At 37.4% G+C, this 20,386-nt stretch overlaps 1 protein-coding gene across 4 annotated transcripts in view; it reads right to left on the reverse strand.

Annotated features, from left to right (window-relative positions):
* The window catches only part of DROSHA (drosha ribonuclease III), a 150,669-nt gene that overhangs the window by 53,397 nt on the left and 76,886 nt on the right, over positions 1 to 20,386 (reverse strand). For all 4 annotated transcript variants that reach the window (XM_037799026.1, XM_037799023.1, XM_037799025.1 and 1 more), the window contains 3 exons: positions 8,739 to 8,846; positions 3,098 to 3,236; positions 2,657 to 2,717 (listed from right to left, as the gene is read on the reverse strand). In XM_037799026.1, the coding sequence (XP_037654954.1) occupies positions 2,657 to 2,717; positions 3,098 to 3,236; positions 8,739 to 8,846 (308 nt within the window). The remainder of the gene's footprint in view (positions 1 to 2,656; positions 2,718 to 3,097; positions 3,237 to 8,738; positions 8,847 to 20,386) is intronic.

Below are 20,386 nucleotides of genomic sequence, written 5' to 3' on the forward strand. Positions count from 1 at the left end.
AGAAGCTGAGAGAGACTTTGGAGAGAAGTTAAGATATGTAATCCAGAGTTTGCCCCAGGGAGAAGCTAAGAGCCGACACAGACCCAGATGCTTGGAGAGGCTGGGAGATGCAGACAGAAGGACATTTGGAGATGCTAAGCTAAGAGACGAAGCTCAGAGTTTGCCCTGGAGAAGCTAAGAGAGGACTCCCAGACACTCAGAGAGAAACGCCCCAGGAGAACCAAGCAGAGAGCTGAGAGAAGCTAAGAGAAACAGAAGCCCTGAGACATTTTGGAGAAAGCCATTTTGAGACTAGAACCCGGGAGCAAAGGACAGCAGACAACAGCAACGTGCCTTCCCAACTGACAGAGGTGTTCCAGGAGCCACTGGCCTTTCTTCAGCAAAGGTATCCTCTTGTTGATGCCTTAGTTTGGCCCCTTTAAGGACTTAGAACTGTAAATCTAGTAAATCCCCTTTATAAAAGCCAATCTATTTCTGGTATTTTGCATAATGGCAGCTTTAGCAAACGGGAACACATCCCTACATGATTAAAAACATTCAACAAAATTGAAACAGCATGATAAAAGGCATCTATGAAAATCTCTTATGTACCATCGTATTTAATTGTGAAAGGCTGAACGCTTATACCCTAAGATAAAGAAAAAGACAAGGATGTCCACTGTTGCCCCTTCTAGTCAATATTTTAGGGCAATTAGGCAAGAAAATTAAATAAAAAGCATCCAGACTGGAAAGGAAAAAGTAAAACTACCTCTATTTGCAGATGTCATGCCATGTATATAGAAAATCCTAAGGAATCCACTAAAAAATTAGGAGAATTAATAAATGAGTTCATGAAGGTTGCAGGAGAACTAATAAATTATTTCAGCATGGTTGCAACACTCAGGCTCAATATACAAAAATCAATTTATTTCTATATACTTGCAATGAACAATCTGAAAATTGAAGTTAAGAAAACAATTTCATTTATAATAGCATCAAAAAGAATAAAACACTTAGGAATAAATTTAATAAAAGATGGGTAAAACTTATGCTCTGAAAGCTATAAAAGATTATTAAAGAAATTAAAGACCTTAATAAATAGAAAGACAAACCATTTTCATGGATTGGAATACTTAAAATTGTGAATATGGTAACAGTTCCCAAAATGATCTACAGATACGATACAATCCCTATCAAAATTCCAGATGGCTTCTTTGCAGAAATTGACAAGCTGATCCAAAAATTCATATGGAAATGTAAGGATCATAATAGACAAAACTATCTTGAAAAAGAACAAAATTGGAGAATTCACACTTCTCAATTCAAAACTTACTACAAAGTTACAGTAATCAAGACAGTGCGGAACTGGTATAAGGAAGACATGTAGATCAATGGAATAGAATTGAGAGTTCAGAAATAAACCCAAACATCAATGGCCAATTGGTTTCCAACAAAGATGTCAAGACAATTCAATAACGGAAGAATGGTCTTTTCCACAAATTGTGCTGGAACAACTGGACAGCCACATATAAAAGAATGGAGTTGGACCTCTACATGACTCCATATTCAAAAATTAACTCAAAAATGGATTCAAGACCTAAATGTAAGTGCTACAGAATTTCTACAAAATTCTCAGAAGAAATGTAGGTGTAAATCTCTATGACTTTATAGGCAATGGTTTCCTAGACATGACCCCAAAAACACAAGCAATGAAAGAGGAAATAGATAAAGGGACTTCTTCAAAATTAAAAACTTTTATGCTTTGAAGGACATAAATAAGTGAAAAGACAACCTACAGAATTGGAAAAATATTTTGCAAATCAAATACCTGATAGGGACTTACTTGTATGCAGAATAAAAAAGAATTATCACAATTCAATAAAAAACAAATAACCCGATTTAAAAATGGGGAAAAGATCTGAATAGACATTTCTCCAAAGAAGATAAACAAATGGCCCATAAGCACATGAAAAATGTCTGAAATTAATAGTCATCAATGATATGGAAATCAAAACCACAGTAAGATAACACTAGGATGGCAATAATAAAAAAGATAGATAATAAGCATTGGCAAGAATGTAGAGAAATGGAAACTCTGACATACTGCTGATAAAAATGTAAAGTTGTGCATCTACCTTGGAAAACAGTCTGGCAGTTCCTTAAAAGGTTAAACATAAAGTTACCATATGACCCAGGAATTCCACTCCTAGCTATATATCCAAGAGAAATTGAAAAAAACATCCACACATTATTCTTAACAGCCCCTAAGTGGGAACAACCCAAAGGCCCATCAACTGATGAATGGATAAATAAAATACAGTATACCCATACCACGGAATATCATTCAGCAATAAAAAGAAATGAAGTACTGATATATACTACAACAATGTGCTCAGGGAAAGAACCTACTCACAAAGAGCCACACAGTGTAAAACACCATTTATGTGAAATGTCCAGAATAGGCAAATCCACAGAGATTGAAAGTATATTGGGGGTTTCCTAGGGGTGGGCATGTTTCTTTTGGGGTGAAGAAAATGTTCTGAAATTGATCATGGTGATGGCTGCATAACTTTATGAACATCCTAAAAACAACTAATTGCAGGGTTTAAATAACTGAATTGTATGGTATGTGAATTATCTCTCAATAAAACTGTTATATAAAAGAAATCTACTTTACCTTGAAGGAGTTGGATCATCTTGGCCAAGGCGTGACATAATATTTATTAAGGTGTTAATTCCTATTAAAAACAAAAAGAAAATACAAGTATTCAAGAAAACACCATTAAAAACATTTTAGGATCATCATATCACATGGAGAAAGAAAACTATATCATTCTAATCTGACTGTAAAAGGTTTAATACCTGCATGTCTAAAAATCTGATAAACTTAATAGATGTTTCTCTTTAATAGGAGAAAGAAAATTTCCTAAAAACTTGTCCACCTTTATAATAATGCTCTGCTCAAAGTGAATGTTATTACTTATGAGTCAGGAAGTACTGGGAGAATGAGAGGATGAAATATTCACCCAGGGAATCATTCCAGCAGGAATATAATTTACAATGCTAGCGAACACAGGCTAAAACATGAGATTAGAATCTTAAAGTCATCCAAACATACCTTTTTTCCGCATGTGCATATGATGAACTTTTCTGTCTCCATATTTGGGCTGCCGAATTCCACAGTTAGACAAAGAATTCCTGGCATGATCAGGATTCATTCCAAAATTTAAGTGATGACTTGGATGCGTCATGGCCAGCTAAAATTCCAGTGAAATAAATTTAGTCTTAAAAGTCAGCACAGAGAGAGGCACGGCAAGATGGCAGCATAGGGAGGTTTGGAATTTAGTTAGTCCTGTAGATCAACTAGTAAACAGCCAGAAACAACTAGAAAATAGTCTGGAAAAACTATTGGGTGACATCCATGAATAGACACACATCTTACACCAGTCTGGAATGGGTAGAACGGCTGAGATCACAGCACAGAACTGTAAGTAAACCTCTCCAAACTGCAGAGGTGTCACCCCTCCCTGAGAGGCACAGCAGGCTGAGTTGGAATACTTCCCTGTGCAAAAAAGAAGTAGTCTACTAGGAGAAAGGGAAAGTAAATCAACCAAGCTCGAAGTGTGGTTTTAATTAACAAATTTTGACTACTGAATACATGCTATGAGCACAGATAAACCTGGAGCAAGCAGGAAAGGAACCCTGAGGTCTCTCCCGGTAGAAAGGAGGTGGGACTGATAGAAAAAAACAACAATAAATAAATAAAAACAGAGAATTTTGGAGACAGCTGAGCTCAGAATACTGGAAAAGGGCTGTGTCCCAAGAAAGGGGACACATAAATCAGATGCCAACTCTGGTTGACCAGCAAAACTGGGGAGCTGGGGACTGGCTCAGAAAAGGGGATTTCTTTCTTTTTTCCTTTTTTCCCCCCTCAGTCTAAATAACTCATTAGAGAAATCTTCAGGCAATTTCAATTGTCAGAGCTGACCTGGGTAAGGGTGGAGTAAAGAGAGAGAGACAAAGGAAAAAAGTCAAATAAAGGAGATAATTCCCTAAAGGGCATATCTTCCCTAACAAAAGGGGAGGGGGGTGGAGCCCACTCCAAGTGGCAGCCCTCCCTCAGAGAATTCAGACCCCAGGGCCTGGGGGGTATGGAAACCAGAAACAACTTAAGCTTGGCTTATGACACCCTGAGTACCAGAACAGGGTCTGCTGAGAATTAAAGACACAGGCACCTCTTCATGTTAGTGGGGAACTTCAGGCTGACAAGTGCCACATGCTAGGCAAGACAGGAAAAGCAGAGTCTAGAGGCCTTGCAGGAAAGTCTGACAACCTGCTGGGCTCATCCTCAGGGAAACCTGATACTGATTACATCCTCCTCCTGAGACATGGGCCCATCTGGTCTGGGAAAATCTGACTGTGATAATCAAGGAAACCAGATGCCTAGACAACAAAAAATTACAATTCACACTAGGAAAAATGAAGATATGGCTCAGTCCAAGGAACAATCTTATACTTCAAATGAGATACAGGAGTTGAAACAACTAATTAAAGATGTTCAAAGAAATCTAAATCAAATCAATGAGCTGAAGGAAAATGTAGCAAAAGAGATGAGGATATGAAGCAGACATTGGGTGATCATAAAGAAGAATTCGTAAGCTTGAAAAAACAAATGGCAGAACTTATGGGAACGAAAGGCACAACAGAAGAGATGAAAAAACACAATGGAAACATACAACAGCAGATTTGAAGAGGGAGAAGAAAGGATTCATGAACTGGAGGACAGGACATCTGAAATCCTACACACAAAAAAACAGATAGGGAAAAGAATGGGAAAATATGAGCAGCATCTCAGGGAACTGAATGACAACATCAAGTGCATAAACATATGTGTCATGGATGTCCCAGAAAGGGAAGAGAAGAGAAAAGGAGAAGAAACAATAATGGAGGAAATAATCATTGAAAATTTCCCACCGCTTATGAAAGACATAAAATTGCAGATCCAAGAAGCGCAGCATACCCCAAACAGAACAGATCCAAACAGACCTACTTCAAGACACTTAATAATGAGATTATCAAATGTCAAAGACAAAGAGAAAATTCTGAAAGCAGCAGGAGAAAAGCAATCCATTACACACAAGGGAAGCATGATAAGACTATGTATGGATTTCCCAACAGAAACCATGGAGGCGAAAAGGCAGTGATATGATATATTTAAGATACTGAAAGAGAAAAACTGCCAACAAAGAACTCTATAATCCAGCAAAACTGTCCTTCAAAAATGAGGGAGAATTAAAATATTTTCAAACAAAGAGACACTAAGAGAGTTTGTGAACAAGATACCTGCTCTACAAGAAATACTAAAGGGAGCACTACAGGCAGATAGGAAAAGATAAGAGAGAGAGGTTCAGAGAAGAGTGCAGAAATGAAGACTATCAATAAGGGTAAAAAGAGAGAAAAAAATAAAAATGAGTAAGATATGATATATAAAATCTAAAAGACAAAATAGTAGACAGTACTTGAGGGAAATCAGCCAGACACAAAAGGACAAATACTGTATGATCTCACTAATATGAACTAACTTTATTGAGTGAACCTTGAAAGCTAAAGTTGAGAACACAGGTTATCAGGAGATATAAAGAGCATAGAGATCAGGCATCTACTACTGAAGGAGTACAGAATGTTCAATAGGATTGACTATATAGATCCAGAAATGGCTAGCACAGTACTGTGTGATGGTGGCACAATACTGTAAGTACTCTCAACAAAGACGAGTATTAGTATGGTTGAAAGAGGAAGGCTAGGGGCATGTATGACACCAGCAGGAAAGATAGACAATAAAGACTGGGATTGTATAACTTAGTGAAACCTAGAGTGGTCAATGATGGTTATTAAATGAACAAATATAAGAATGTTTTTACATGAGGGAGAACAAATGAATGTCAAACTACAAGGTGTTGAAAACTGGATGGTATAGGGGGAAAATACAATCAATGCTAACTAGAGTCTATACTTAACAGTAACACTGTAATATGCTTCCATTAATTGTAACAAAGGCAACACACCAAAGCTAAAAGAGGGGGATATAAGGGAGTGGTATAGGATTCTTCGTGTTGTTGTTGTTGTATGAACTTTTCATTGTGTTTTATTTTATTTTGTTTTACTTTTTTCTTCCATTTTTTTTTCTTCTCTTTTTTTCTCCTCTTCCTTTTTCAATGTGGAAGAAATGGAAATGTCCTCATATAGACTGTGGTAGTATATGCATAACTATATGTATATACCGGGAATCGTTTACTTGGGATGGATTGTATGGTATGTGAATAAAATTGTTTAAAAAATAAACAGAGATATACAAGTGCTGGAGAAAATGTAGAGAGAAAGATGTACCTATTCACTGTTCGTAAGAAATAGAATGGTGCAGCCCAACTCGGGGGCAGTGTGGTGGTTCCAGAGGAAGCTTAGTATGGGGTTGCCATATGGTCCTGCAACCCTGTTACTGTTTGTATACTAGGAGGAATTGAGAGCGGGGACATGAGTGGACATTTGCACACTGGTGTTTATGGCGGCAGTATTCATGATTTGCAATGGTTGGAGGAGGCCTAAGGATACATCGACTGATAAACCGAATGGTGAACTGTAATGTATACATACAATGGAATACTGAGCAGCAAGAAGCAAAGAAGTTGTGAGGTATGCAACTAGGTGAATGGACCTTGAGGACAGTAGGTTGAGCGAAATAAGCCAGAAACGAAAAGAGAAACATTATAATGCCTCGCTAATATGGACTAACAATAATGTACAAACTCAGAATTGAATCTCTGAGCATGGGTTATCAGGGGAAGGCTTATGTGAAGGTTCCTAGATTGTACACTCTTACAGCAGTTACAACTATTCATGAGTTGTAACAGTTATTTCTAAATTCTGAGATGCTGAGCTGTTTGTGTGTGACACTGTCAGTCCCTGGAGCTTCAGGTATTCTGTGTGGTGCCTGGGACTCGGAGCCAGAGTTTGGCAGCTGTGAGTGTCAGCACTGCACCATGCAGCAACTGTTAAAGAGGCTGAAAAGGAGATCAGACTTCGATTGGAGATATGAACGAAATGGACTTGGTTGAGACTGGGGTAAATCAGACTAAAGGGTAGAGATGGTATTAATTGTGTTTTAAAACTTCAGCTTCTGTGTTGACCAAAGGAAGAGATGTCTATTTGGTGCAAAATTGACATTTTCTGTAGCACACTACATAATTTAACTTGTTTGGTCAGTTTACTCAAACACCATAATTACATGGAACTTTGAATAGGGAGTGAGATCTGGTAGGTTTGTACAGGTTAGCGTGAAACCCTGATACATCCCAGAGTAATCTGGGGAGAAAACAGAAAGTATTTGCAAAGCCCCCTTGTGGAACTGAGGGAAAATGTGGAAACATTAAAATTCCCCAGCTGGGAAATTCGTGATATTCTCATAAGCACTGGGGACTACCAGTTTAGTATACCAAGCCCTTGATCTTGGGGCTTGCCCTTATGAAACTTGTTACTGCAAAGAAGAAGCTAAGCCTACTTATAATTGCACCTAAGAGTCACTCCCAGACAACTTTCTTTGTTGCTCAGATGTGGCCTCTCTCTCTAAGCCAACTCTGCAGGTAAATTCACTGCCCTCTCCACTATGTGGGACATGACTCCCAGGGGTGTAAATCAACCTGGCAACATGGGATATGACTCCCAGAGATGAACCTGAACCTGGCTTCATAAGATTGAGAAGACTTCTGGACCAAAAGGGGGAAGAGAAATTAAACAAAATAAAGTTTCAGTGGCTGGGAGATTTCAAATGGAGTCGAGGTCATTCTGGAGAAAACTCTTATGCATTATATAGATAGCCCTTTTTAGTTTTTAGTTTATTAGAATAGCTAGAAGGAAATATCTGAAACTGTTGAATTGTAATCCAGTATCCTTGATTCCTGAAGACGACTGTATGACTGTAGAGCTTACATGGTGTGACCATGTGATACTGACAGCCTCGTGGCTCATGCTCCCTTTACCCAATGTATGGACAGATGAGTGGGAAAACGGGGACAGGGAGTAGATGAATGGTAGGAGGGAGGAAGGGTGTGGGATGTTTTGGGTGTTCTTTTTTACTTTTATTTTTATTGTTCTTTTTATTTTTTGAAGTAACAAAAATGTTCAAAACTTGATTGTGGTGGTAGGGTGCACATCTATGTAATTGTGCTGTGTACTCTTTGGATGATCATATGGTATGTGAATATATTTCAATAAAACTGCATTAAAAAAAAAAGTCAGCAGAGACATGCCGTCTTTTCATCCTCCCAAATGAAACAGGAAAAAGATCTATCTAGTCAAATTTTAAGCCCTAATCTTTCCATCCTATCTCCATCAGTGTTAAATTTCCAGAGCTCTGGTCCAAATTCTCTTCCAAAAGTAAACCAAAAAATTCACGTTCTTTAGAGAACTAAAATGCTCAGCACCTGCAAAGAAGAGCCATATAAAGAAAGTACTTTGAAAGAGGGCACTGAGGTTTGAAAGGTAAACTTTAGCTGTACCTTTTTCTTTAGGGATAGCATCAAAAAAAAAAAAAAGAGAAAAGGCTTGGAAGTGATGGAGACAACAGGGGTAAAGTAATGGATAGAGTTGTTTGTAAAAGTCCTTGTCACCTCCTAGAGGAGAGAAATCAATGCACCATTTTTAACTTGTAAGATGAATTAGTCCTAGCTTACTATTATGTGAATTTACAGGAGAGTAATTCTTACCTGTAATAGACAACGATCTTGAAAAGTGTATCCTATCAACTTGTCCAGATGCATTAGGCATTGGTGGTAGCGTATATGATGGGTCAAAACAGGCAGCATCATTGCATGCTAGGAAAGAAAATACTTCAGTACGTTCAACTGTATAAAAACACATAAAAACACTCATTTATTTTATAATCAACAGGAACCATTTTCACATCCCAAATCACATCATGCAAAGTCCTGAAACAGTTTAACAGCTGCACAGCATCCTAAGGAATCCTCTGTGAGGGCCAGTGTACCACAGTTGTTAAGAGAGTAGTCTCTGGAACCAAAGTGCCTGGGTCCAAATCCTGCTCTACAACTTATTATCTGTATGACTTAAGGCAAATTCTTTAACTTCTCGGCTCAGTTTCAACACCTTAAAATGAAGATACTAACCACAGCTACTTTCAAGGACAGTTAAAAGGATTAATTGAGCAAATACAAAAAAAATTGCTTAGGACAGGCCTCTTAGCTGTCATTCAAGTAGGAATATCCTCGGTCCTGTCACTACGCAGCAGGGTAGCATCAAGTAAGCCACATGAATTTTTGTGCCTCCTCCTCTATCTCCAATTACAAGGGAATGGATTAGTATTTGTTAATTCTGAAAATCTTTTACATCAAAACACTTTTGAGACTCTAAAGAAAATTACTCTTTCCCCAGAAAATGCCAATGTGCACAAACATGTAAAGTTTGCATGCAATTCTAATAGGTTCACAGACCCCTAAAGCTCATTGCTACCCTTCAGATAAGAACTTCTTGACCAGATGATCTCCAAAGGCCATCCTGATGACAAGTTTTATAAAACTACCAATACAATTAAGGCACCTGAGGACATGGGACATAGATTTTTATTTCAATCACTTTTCATTTAGCTGTAAGTTCCTTATTGGGAGAAGATTTTGTAAAAGACATCTTTTCTTTTCTTTAATAACATTTGCCTAGAACGCAAGAGAGTGAAGGAGTTATTCTTATTCATCAGAACTTGGAGGATGGGCACAGCCCACGGAATGATTGACATACACTTTATAGAATTTCAGTTCTTTGGAGTATTTTAAGCTGGCACTATTTAAAAATATATGAAAATGGATTTACTTAAAGCTACAGAAATCTGTATGATTAACTTATGAAGAAAGATCAGTTCTACCAAATAGGATCTCTAATCAACAGAAAGTTTCTTTCCAGTTTGATTCAATAAATACATACTGCAAGGCCTTACAATAATTGTTGTGGGATTGATAAAAAAGATGAGGATGGTCTTTTTGCACGTAACTCATTTCCAGAGATCTGCCATTCTGATTTGAATTACTGGCACTCTGTCCACTTTGTTTTTTTAGTGCTGTATTTAAAAACACCAACAATTTGAAAACAGAGAGTATAGCCGATATATAGTTCTCCAGCCATTCAAATTTCAGGAAGCTCAGGGAAGTTGATGTGGAAACTCAAGGTCATGAAGACTATGCAATGCAGCTTCCTTTCTAAAGTATGAACTCATCCTGGTGCCTTTTTAATACCTCCTGGATTAAATGATCCCTGAGAAGTGAATCATTACCTGTCAGGAAATAAGCACCCTCTTTAGAGGTCTCTGATTATTAGAAAATTACTAATTTTAACCCTAAATATGTCACTTTGGAGGCTTATTCCTTTCATCCTAGTTCTATTCCTGGAGAAAAACAAAATAATGTTTAATGGCTTGATCTTTACATCCTCTTTTGGCTATCCCAAGCCTTATTTCCTTTAATCTTTACTCATATAAAATGGCTGAATCCCTTTACCTCTTCCTCTAAACTTGCTCCAAACAGGGGCAGTTTCTCTTTCCAAAATAAGTCTGTTTCTTGTGAACAGAATGGCAAGATAGGCATAACCCATGTCCATGTTGAATCCCAGTAAACCAAGTCTCAATAATACAAGTTTTTATTATCAATCTTTTCAGTGTTGAAATACAGGCAATCGCTGAGCATCTTTTGCATTTTTATTCTTTTTTTCCCCTTCTAATTCATGCCTAGCTACTGCTTCCATAAAAAACAGTCTTTTGGAAGTTTGTGAGAAAATGGCAGTATGTCGTTTCTAAGTTTCCTCAAAATTCCTCCACAAAAACAGAGCAGCTAGAATAGCAAAACCAAAGACCTATGAACAATACCTAAAAGCTAAATGACAAGGCATCCCCACAAACCCCTAAAAAAGAGTTGGTAAGGACAAAGAAATATGTGGCCTCAGCATCTGGACAAGAGGAAACAAAGGGAGGGCAACAGAGCTTCTAATGGCCCTGAAAATGGTAGGGTTCCAAAATTAACAGGTAGTCACTGAAAATGTGACCAAAACTGGAGAGACGTCTGCAGAATCTAACTAATCAGTAAATACAAAAGGAGAGTGCTGGGGAAGCCTGGGCCCTATAAATGCTCAAAATTGAAAGCTGAAGCTCTCCTCCAAGGTAAAGCCCCACAATGAGGAAAAAGTACCAGGAGTAAAATCTACATTTAGCAGGTAAATCCACACTTACCACAAAAGCAAAGAAAAAAGAAGGTCTAGATGTAAATATGGTAGGAAAGTAGAAGAGGCAGATCTCAGAAAGTATGAAAACATTTTTTTTATCACTTTGCAAAGACAACAGAAGGAGTTCTAAAACCATGAAAGGTTATCCTAGCTCACATCTCATTCCTGTAAGTACAGCGAAATATTTCGCTTATTTTAGCTTACTTAATTTATTTAACTTATTTAAATAAACAAGCAACAGAAAAGGATCATGATCAAATTCTATCTAGGGTGTTTTTAAAGCATTCTTTATTGTGAAATATAACATATATACAGAAAAGTGATTACTTTCAAAACACGATTTAACAAGTAGTTACAGAGCAAATTTCAATGAATGTTATGGGTTACAGTTCCATTTCAGTTATTTCCTTCTAGTTATTCTAATACCCTAGAGACTAAAAAATACATAAATATATTTATTTAAAGATTCAGTATTCATGATCCTTTGTTAAATCCTATCTTGTCTGTTGTGCTACCCCTCTGTCTCGTTTGATCACTGCCTCGATCTTCAGGGATATCTGAGCATTGACCACCCTAACTTGCTCATATTGAAAAGGAGTGTCAACATTATGGGGAAGGGAGATGCATCTGGTTGATGTTTTTGAAGAGGCTGCTGCCTCTGGGTTTTGGGCCTTATCTGGTATAGGTACACTGAAGGATTTAAGTTTCTGAGAAATAAACTTAGTGCGTGAAACTTTATTTATAGAGTCTCTGATAGGGACCTAGGTATTTCTAATACCTCCTGGAATAATTTGGTCTTGGCATACTGTGGCCATCTGGAATATCTAGCTGAAGTATCTAAGGTTTTTAAAAGATAAAAAAAAAAAGAAAAACATGTCAGAAAGACCTGCCAACAATACAGATATCTGTAACCCAGTATTTCAAAACAAACTAAAAGAAATTGAGAAAACAATAGCAGTAATAAAAGAAAACTACAAAAAAAGAATTAAGTAAACACAGAAATGAGATTACTGGAGGGAAGGAAGATTTGAAAAGAGGTAACAATGCAGGAAAAAATTAATCAATTCAGAAATGAAGACTAAACTAGAAGGAACGCAAGAGCAAATTAACCCAACAAATAATGCCTCTGAGAAATAAAAGACGGAAAAAGAGAAAAACTGTTAGAAAAGCAAAAAAAAAAAAAAAAAAGAGAGAAAATGATATAAAGAAGATACAAGATACATATAATAAAAGACCCTAAAGAACACAAACACAATGAAACAGAAAAATAAAATTTGTAATTCAAGAAAACATTCCTGAAATAAAAGACAACTTGACAGTTAAAAAAAAAAAAGCAGCAAGATACTTTCTAGTAAGACTACTGATTTTTAAAGAAAGAAAAAATCCTTTGGGCACTCAGGCAGAAAGACCAAATCACTTTATAAAACTCAGATTGCTATCATATTTTTGATAGCAATAGTTTATGTCCAAAGACAATCAGAACATACTTAAGATATTCAAGGAAAGAAAATGTGACCCATAGATTTTATATCCAGTCAAACTGACCTTTTCATATAAAGGCCAAAGACAACTGCCAGGAACATGCAGAAACACTAGGACTATTATTCTCAAAAGTTCTCATATGCTAAAAATGAACTTCAGACAATCAAAAAAAGGGGGTGAGGAGGATGGGAGACAGACATAGACATAAGGACTGGTGATTACCTTCAAATATATATTTGTCTGTAGAAAACTAGAAATGAGTCGGTATTATGTAAATATTATACGAAATGGCTAAGTATGCTAACACAGACGTAGTCCAACAATCAGAAAATAAAAGGAGAATTAGAAGTACATGAAGAGTAAATGAGCTTGCTGTTACAGGTATTAACTTGCAACAAAAGGCTATTACTTCAAATCAGATGCTGGGTAATAGGGAAAAGCACAAGGAGATGCAAATACTAACTATTTTCAATAACAGGCAATAAAATGTCTGTGTGTGTGTGTGTGTGTGTGTGTGTGTGTGTGTGCACGCACATCTGTATAAGGGGGATGAAGGGAGAGGATGGGAGGGAAGAGGAAGGAAGAAGTTTCACTATCCAATAAAGGTATTAGAATAATGGTAACTAGCAGAACAAAAATACAAGACTTCTTAAATACAAAAAGAAATACAGGGAAAAAAAGCAAACAAAACAGACCTCAGAGTAGTCATATAACATAAAACAATTTGGCAGAGCTAAGGCTAAACATATCCATAATCTTTATATATTACCCTGATGGGATTTCCTGGATATATTGTTAAGTGAAAAAAATCAAGGTAGAGAAAAGTGTGTATAGTATGCAATCATTGATCTAAGAAAGGGTAAAATACAAATGTATACACACACACACATACCACATTCACTGATATTAAAGTGGGCAAAACGGAAGGATAAATCCTTTTTAAAAGATGGTTGCTTTTGAGGGAATGGCAAGAACAGGGTAGAAGGAACAGTGACAGAAGTCAGATTCTTAAAAAATATATACCTACCTCTATAAAACTTAATTTTTCAACAGAACCTTAATCAAAAATAAAGTAAAACAAATGAATCCAATTAAGTATTCAATTTTTGGTATAACTGCAAGTGACTTTAAAACAGCAATCTGGAGGACAGAGGCAAGATGGCGGCATAGAGAGGAGTGGAAACTAAGCAGTCCCCCTGGAACAACTACAAAAAACCAGAAACAACTAGTAAATAATCCAGAATAACTGCGGGGGGACAAACAAGACCATCCACCTCATCACACACCAACCTGAATTGGGAGGAATGCCCAAGAACACAGCATAAAATCTGTAAGTAAAACCTGTGGAACCAAGTCGTGAGACCCCCTCCCCCATAGCCCGAGCTGTGGAGCCGCGTGGTGCGAGAGAGAAGCTCTCTCCCAGCAAGCGAATACAGCTCAGCTGAGCTCCAACTGGGGTTTTAAGTAGCGAGTGTGAACTGCTCACTACAGGTACGCAGCCCCAAAAAACAGACAGAGGCTTTGGGTGACGACTGACCTGGGAGAGCCGGAGGGTCGCCTTGACTGGGTCTGAAGGGGACTATCTGTTTCTTTTTCAGCTCAGTGGAGAAAGCCCCAGTCATTTTAAGTTTCCAGGGCTGTGACTCGGGAAAGGGCGGAGACACCACAAGCAGAGAGCGAGACCATTGAAATGCTAATGACCTCCACCTGGGGGCTCTGTCTTCTCTAGGAGGAAAGGGGTGGGGCCCTTTCCATTCAGAACCAGACCCCAGAGCCTGGGGGAACACGGCCATACCTCCTCACACCAGTCAAGAATTATAGGCTAACAGGCGTCACCTGCTGGGCAGAAAAGCACAGTGACCCGAGGCATCAAAGGGTAGAGCAATTTTCTAAGACACACCCACAGGGAAACCAGATACTGAATATTTCTTCCCTCTGTTCTGGTCTGGGAAAACCTGATTTGGATAAACAAGGAAACCATGACTAGACAACAGAAAATTACAACCTACACTAAGAAAAACAAAGTTATGGCCCAGTCAAAGGAACAAACGTACACTTCAACTGAGATACAGGAATTTAAACAACTACTGCTAAATCAATTCAAAAAGTTTAGAGAAGATATTGCAAAAGAGATAGAGGCTGTAAAGGAAGCACTGGACCTGTATACGGCAGAAATCAAAAGTTCAAAAAACCTACTGGTAGAATCTATGGAAATGAAAGGCACAACACAAGAGATGAAAGACACAATGGAAACATACAACAACAGATCTCAAGAGGCAGAAGAAAACACTCAGGAACTGGAGAACAAAACACCTGAAAGCCTACACACAAAGGAGCAGATGGAGAAAAGAATGAAAAAATATGAGCAACGTCTCCGGGAACTCAAAGATGAAACAAAGTACAATAATGTACGTATCATTGGTGTCCCAGAAGGAGAAGAGAGGGGAAAGGGGGCAGAAGCAATAATAGAGGAAATAATTCATGAAAATTTCCCATCTCTTAAGAAAGACATAAAATTACAGATCCAAGAAGCGCAACGTACTCCAAACAGAAGATATGAATAGGCCTACGCCAAGACACTTAATAATCAGATTATCAAATGTCAAAGACAAAGAGAGAATCCTGAAAGCAGCAAGAGAAAAGCAATCCATTACATACAAAGGAAGCTTAATAAGACTATGCGCGGATCTCTCAGTAGAAACCATGGAGGCAAGAAGGAAGTGGTGTGATATGTTTAAGATACTGAAAGAGAAAAACCACCAACCAAGAATCCTGTATCCAGCAAAGCTGTCCTTCAAATATGAGGGAGAGCTCAAAATATTTTCTGACAAACAGACAATGAGAGACTTTGTGAACAAGATACCTGCCCTACAGGAAATACTAAAGGGAGCACTACAGGGTGATAGAAGACAGGAGTGTGTGGTTTGGAACACAATTTTGGGAGATGGTAGCACAACAATGTAAGTACACTGAACAAAGGTAACTATGAATACGGTTGAGAGAGGAAGATGGGGAGCAAGTGAGACACCACAAGAAAGGAGGAAAGATAATGACTGGGACTGTGTAACTTGGTGAAATCTAGAGTATTCAACAATTGTGATAAAATGTACAAATATGTTCTTTTACGAGGGAGAACAAGCAAATGTCAACCTTGCAAGGTGTTAAAAATGGGGAGGCATTGGGGGAGGGATGCAATCAGCATAAACTAGAGACTGTAACTAATAGAATCATTGTATTATGCTTCCTTTAATGTAACAAAGGTGATATACTAAGGTAAATGCAGGTAAGAGGGGGGGATAGGAGAGGCATGTTAGACACTTGACATTGGTGGTATTGTCTGATTCTTAATGGTGGGTAATGTCCATGATCAACTGTACAAATACTAGAAATCACTTCATGAACCAGAACAAATGTATGACAATACAATTAGAAGTTAATAATAGAGGGGCATATAGGAAAGAACTATATACCTATTACAAACTATATACTACAGTTAGTAGTATTTCAACATTTTTTTCATAAACAGTAACAAACGTACTATATCAATACTAGGAGTCAACAATTGAGGGGGGTTGGTTAGGGATAGGGGAGGATTAGTTTCCTTTTTTTCTTTTTTCATCTTTCACTTTATTTCTTGTCTGGAGTAATGAAAAGTTTCTAAAAATTGAACAAAAATTAAGTGTGATGGATGCACAGCTGTATGAGGGTACCCAGGGGCAAGTGATTGTACACTTTGGATCTTTGGATAATTGTATGGTATCTGAACAATCTCAATAAAAATGAAAAAAAAAAAAAAAAAAAACAGCAATCTGCGTGTGTATCCTTAGTGGGATATACTGGTAGATAATCAAGGGCAAAAAGGACTACCAAAAAAAAAACACCAAAGCAAAACTATTTTCCATAATCATATTGTCGATGGTGCCATTAATACTGCTATTCTGAAACTACTGTTTGTGTAATTATGGGATAAATCGAATGAGTAATTTTTTTGATGCTGTACTATATGGAGTGTGTACCTCAAGTAACCAAACAGTTGATGAGAAGCTTCTATTTGAAAAGTATTTTAATTACTAAATGAAGAAGTAAAGATAGAATAAAAATAAGAATATCACTTGGGTAGTCCCTAACGAATTACTGGATCTCGGTAATGATCCATCAATGACTGAAAATGTCAACAAAAGAGAGACCACACCACTGCCTATGAAAAAGTCGTGCAAAAAGCTGAACTCAAATCTGATCAAGCCTTACTTATACTGGCACTACCCAATAGAGCTTTTTACGATGATGGAAATAGACCATATCTGTACTACTGAGCACATGTGGCTACTGAGCACTTGAAACACCATCTAGGCAACGAAAGAAGTGAATTCTTAATTCATTTAATTTTAGTTAATTTAAATTTAAATAGTTACATGTGGACAGTGTACTGTTATTGGACAGCGTAGTTTTAGATCTAACTACTAATTTATAGGAAACACAAGGGACAGAAGCACATGTTAAATGATACCCTAAAGTTCCTGTCAGTCAAATCCAGACTGTAGGAACTTGACAGAACAAATGACCTAGTTTCTTCAACAGTAGGTTTTATATCAATGAACTACCAAATGGATAGGAAAACTTCCAAGGATTTCAGAGAGGCACTCAGCCTTTTTTCCTTTAAAACTAGTTAGTCTATCTGTTCAGAGGCTTCAGGATTACTCAAAGTATTCAATGTATAATTTCTTTTAACTGATACTTCTCATTGAATCAGATTCTTATTCTTCAATACCAAAAATACATCATTTATCTTAAATGTTCTTATACACAAACTAGATGTTTCATATGCCACCTGCCATCTTATTTAAGGAATATGTACCAATTTCTAGGATAAGCAAATAGAGCAGGAAGTCAATATTTCTTGTTAAAACAAACAAACAAAAAACACTGTGCTCTAAAAAAGCTAAAAAATTTATTAAACATCATTAAAATCTCTACAACCAAAATCATGAAGGAAAAAGTAAAGGCCAAGTAAACAGTAAAATTTTTTTTTTAATTTATGACTTGTGGGTAGTCATCTATACATTTGGCTTCACAATGTCTAGGGACAAAAAAACAACAAAAAACTACTACCATATGCTAGGGATAAGATTTAAAATAGCCTCCAAAATACATTCATGGGGGTTCAGCCATTAATACCACATGGCAGGAAATTTCATTACAAATGGCCTTGTTGTCCCCCACTGCTTTTTTAAGAAATTTCAAGGCAAAAAAACTCAATTAAAATATATGGCTAACCTAGGTAATTTAAGGGCAAAAGCTGTCAAGGACTTTGTGCGAGGCATGTAAAATACCTCAGAATTTTAAAACAAAAAACTCTAGGAAGTCAAAGGATAAAATATCATCTATGGCATAACTCTTAGCTAAAAATGCACCTAGAAGTTAAGATATTTATCAAAGGTTTTCTATAGACTGTATCAGTAGAAAGGCTTTCTGACCTTTGATATGCAGTAGGACAGCCCAAGAGGAAGTTAAATGAGAAGAGCATCAAATGTTCAAATAACTGACACCAACAGGAGTAATGGATTCAACAATTTTCACTGTGGAGACTATGGTTTATATAGACATGTTGTTTAATTATTAATAAATCTATATGAAGAATTACCACCTTAAAACCGCCCAAGAACAAGGAAGGGCATAAATAAATATAATAAAAACAGTAATTGCAAAAAATACTCATTTTGAGCCCTACGTCAATTAACATTGCTAAGCTAATTTACTCTTGGCATTCTCCCCTAAGTCATTTTTACCTTACCATAGGTTTTTTACATTAAAATTTGAACTAGGTTGCTCATATATGATCAGCCAATGAGTAATACCTCCAAATTCTCTCAGTGGCATTTCTTAATGCCAATGTTTTTTTTTAATTCAGTTTATTGAGATATAGTCACATATCATACAATCATCCATGGTGTACAATCAACTGTTGACAGTACCATCTTATAGTTGTGCATTCATTACCCCAATCTATTTTTGAACATTTTCCTTACACCAGAAAGAGTCAGAATCAGAACAAAAAAGAAAAAAAGAACACACAAATCACCCCCCCATCCCACCCTATTTTTCATTTAGGTTTTGTCCCCATTTTTCTACTCATCCATCCACACAACTGGATAGAGGGAGTGTGATCCACAAGGTTTTCAGAATCACACTGTCACCCCTTGTAATCTACATTGTTATAAAATCCTCTTCAAGAGTCAAGGCTACTGTGTTGGAGCTTGGTAGCTTCAGGTATTTACTTCTAGCTATTCCAATAAATTAAAACCTAAAAAGCGTTATCTATACAGTGTGTAAGAATGTCCACCAGAGTGACCTCTCGACTCCATTTGCAATCTCTCAGCCACTAAAGCTTTATTTCGTTTCATTTTGCATCCCCCTTTTGGTCAAGAAGATGGTCTCAATCCAACAATGCTGGGTCCAGATTCATCCCTGGGAGTCATATCCTGCATTGCCAGGGAGATTTACACCCCTGGGATTCAGGTCCCATGTACAGGGGAGGGCAGCAAGATCACGTGCCAAGGTGGCTTAGTTAGAGAGAGGGCCACATCTGAGCAACAAAGAGGCACTCAGGGGGAGACTCTTAGGCACAATTATAAGCAGGTTTAGCCTCTCCTTGCAGCAACAAGCTTCACAGGGGCCAGCCCCAAGACAGAGGGCTTAGCATGTCAAGCTGTCAGTCCCCAGTGTTTGTGAGAACATCAGCAACAACCCAGGTGAGGAAGTCCAACACCTCTGAAATGCCAATGTTTTAAGCTCAGTGCAGATAAACCAGAAGGAAAAAAATGTTTGAGTGGTTATGTGCAAGTTTGTGTCCTGTATATATGTGTATATACATATATAAATACATATATCAACATGAATAAAATTCTTAAGAAAAAAATTTTAGTTTCACAATACTTACTGTTGGTGAAATAATATTTAATATGTCAAGGTAAACAGATACTTAGTTTACCTAAAGCTAAGAGCTAGAGAATGCCTTCCAGGATGATTTGGTTTTGATGTGTAAGAAACTATTTCACCAAAATACAGGAATTTTTTTGTTTTCTTTTTGTTTTTAATAGGTTCCCACCCCCATCCTTCCATTGCTTTGTGCTCAGATTTCTTTCTCTTCAGCTTCTATCTGCTTCTGGCTGATTCACATTTTCATTCATTTGTATGCAGACATACTTTTTTACAAACCAGAAAGCAATTCCTTCTGTATTCAGTATATGAACTCATATGCAGCAATTTACATCCTTTATCAAGTGATTTCTATATGAGGATAATTTTCCTGAAATCTTAAAAAGACTTTCCGGAGGCGGGGCAAGATGGCAGACTGGTGAGCTGTATGTTTTAGTTACTCCTCCAGGAAAGTAGGTAAAAAGCCAGGAACTGCGTGGACTGGACACCACAGAGCAATCTGTCTTTGGGCATACTTCATACAACACTCATGAAAACGTGGAACTGCTGAGATCAGCGAAATCTGTAAGTTTTTGCGGCCAGGGGACCCGCGCCCCTCCCTGCCAGGCTCAGTCCCGGGGGAGGAGGGGCTGTCAGCTCCAGGAAGGAGAAGGGAGAATTGCAGTGGCTGCTCTTATCGGAAACTCATTCTACTGATTCAAACTCCAACCATAGA

The sequence above is a fragment of the Choloepus didactylus genome, chromosome 11, assembly GCF_015220235.1.
Source record: "Choloepus didactylus isolate mChoDid1 chromosome 11, mChoDid1.pri, whole genome shotgun sequence".
NCBI lineage: Eukaryota > Metazoa > Chordata > Mammalia > Pilosa > Megalonychidae > Choloepus > Choloepus didactylus.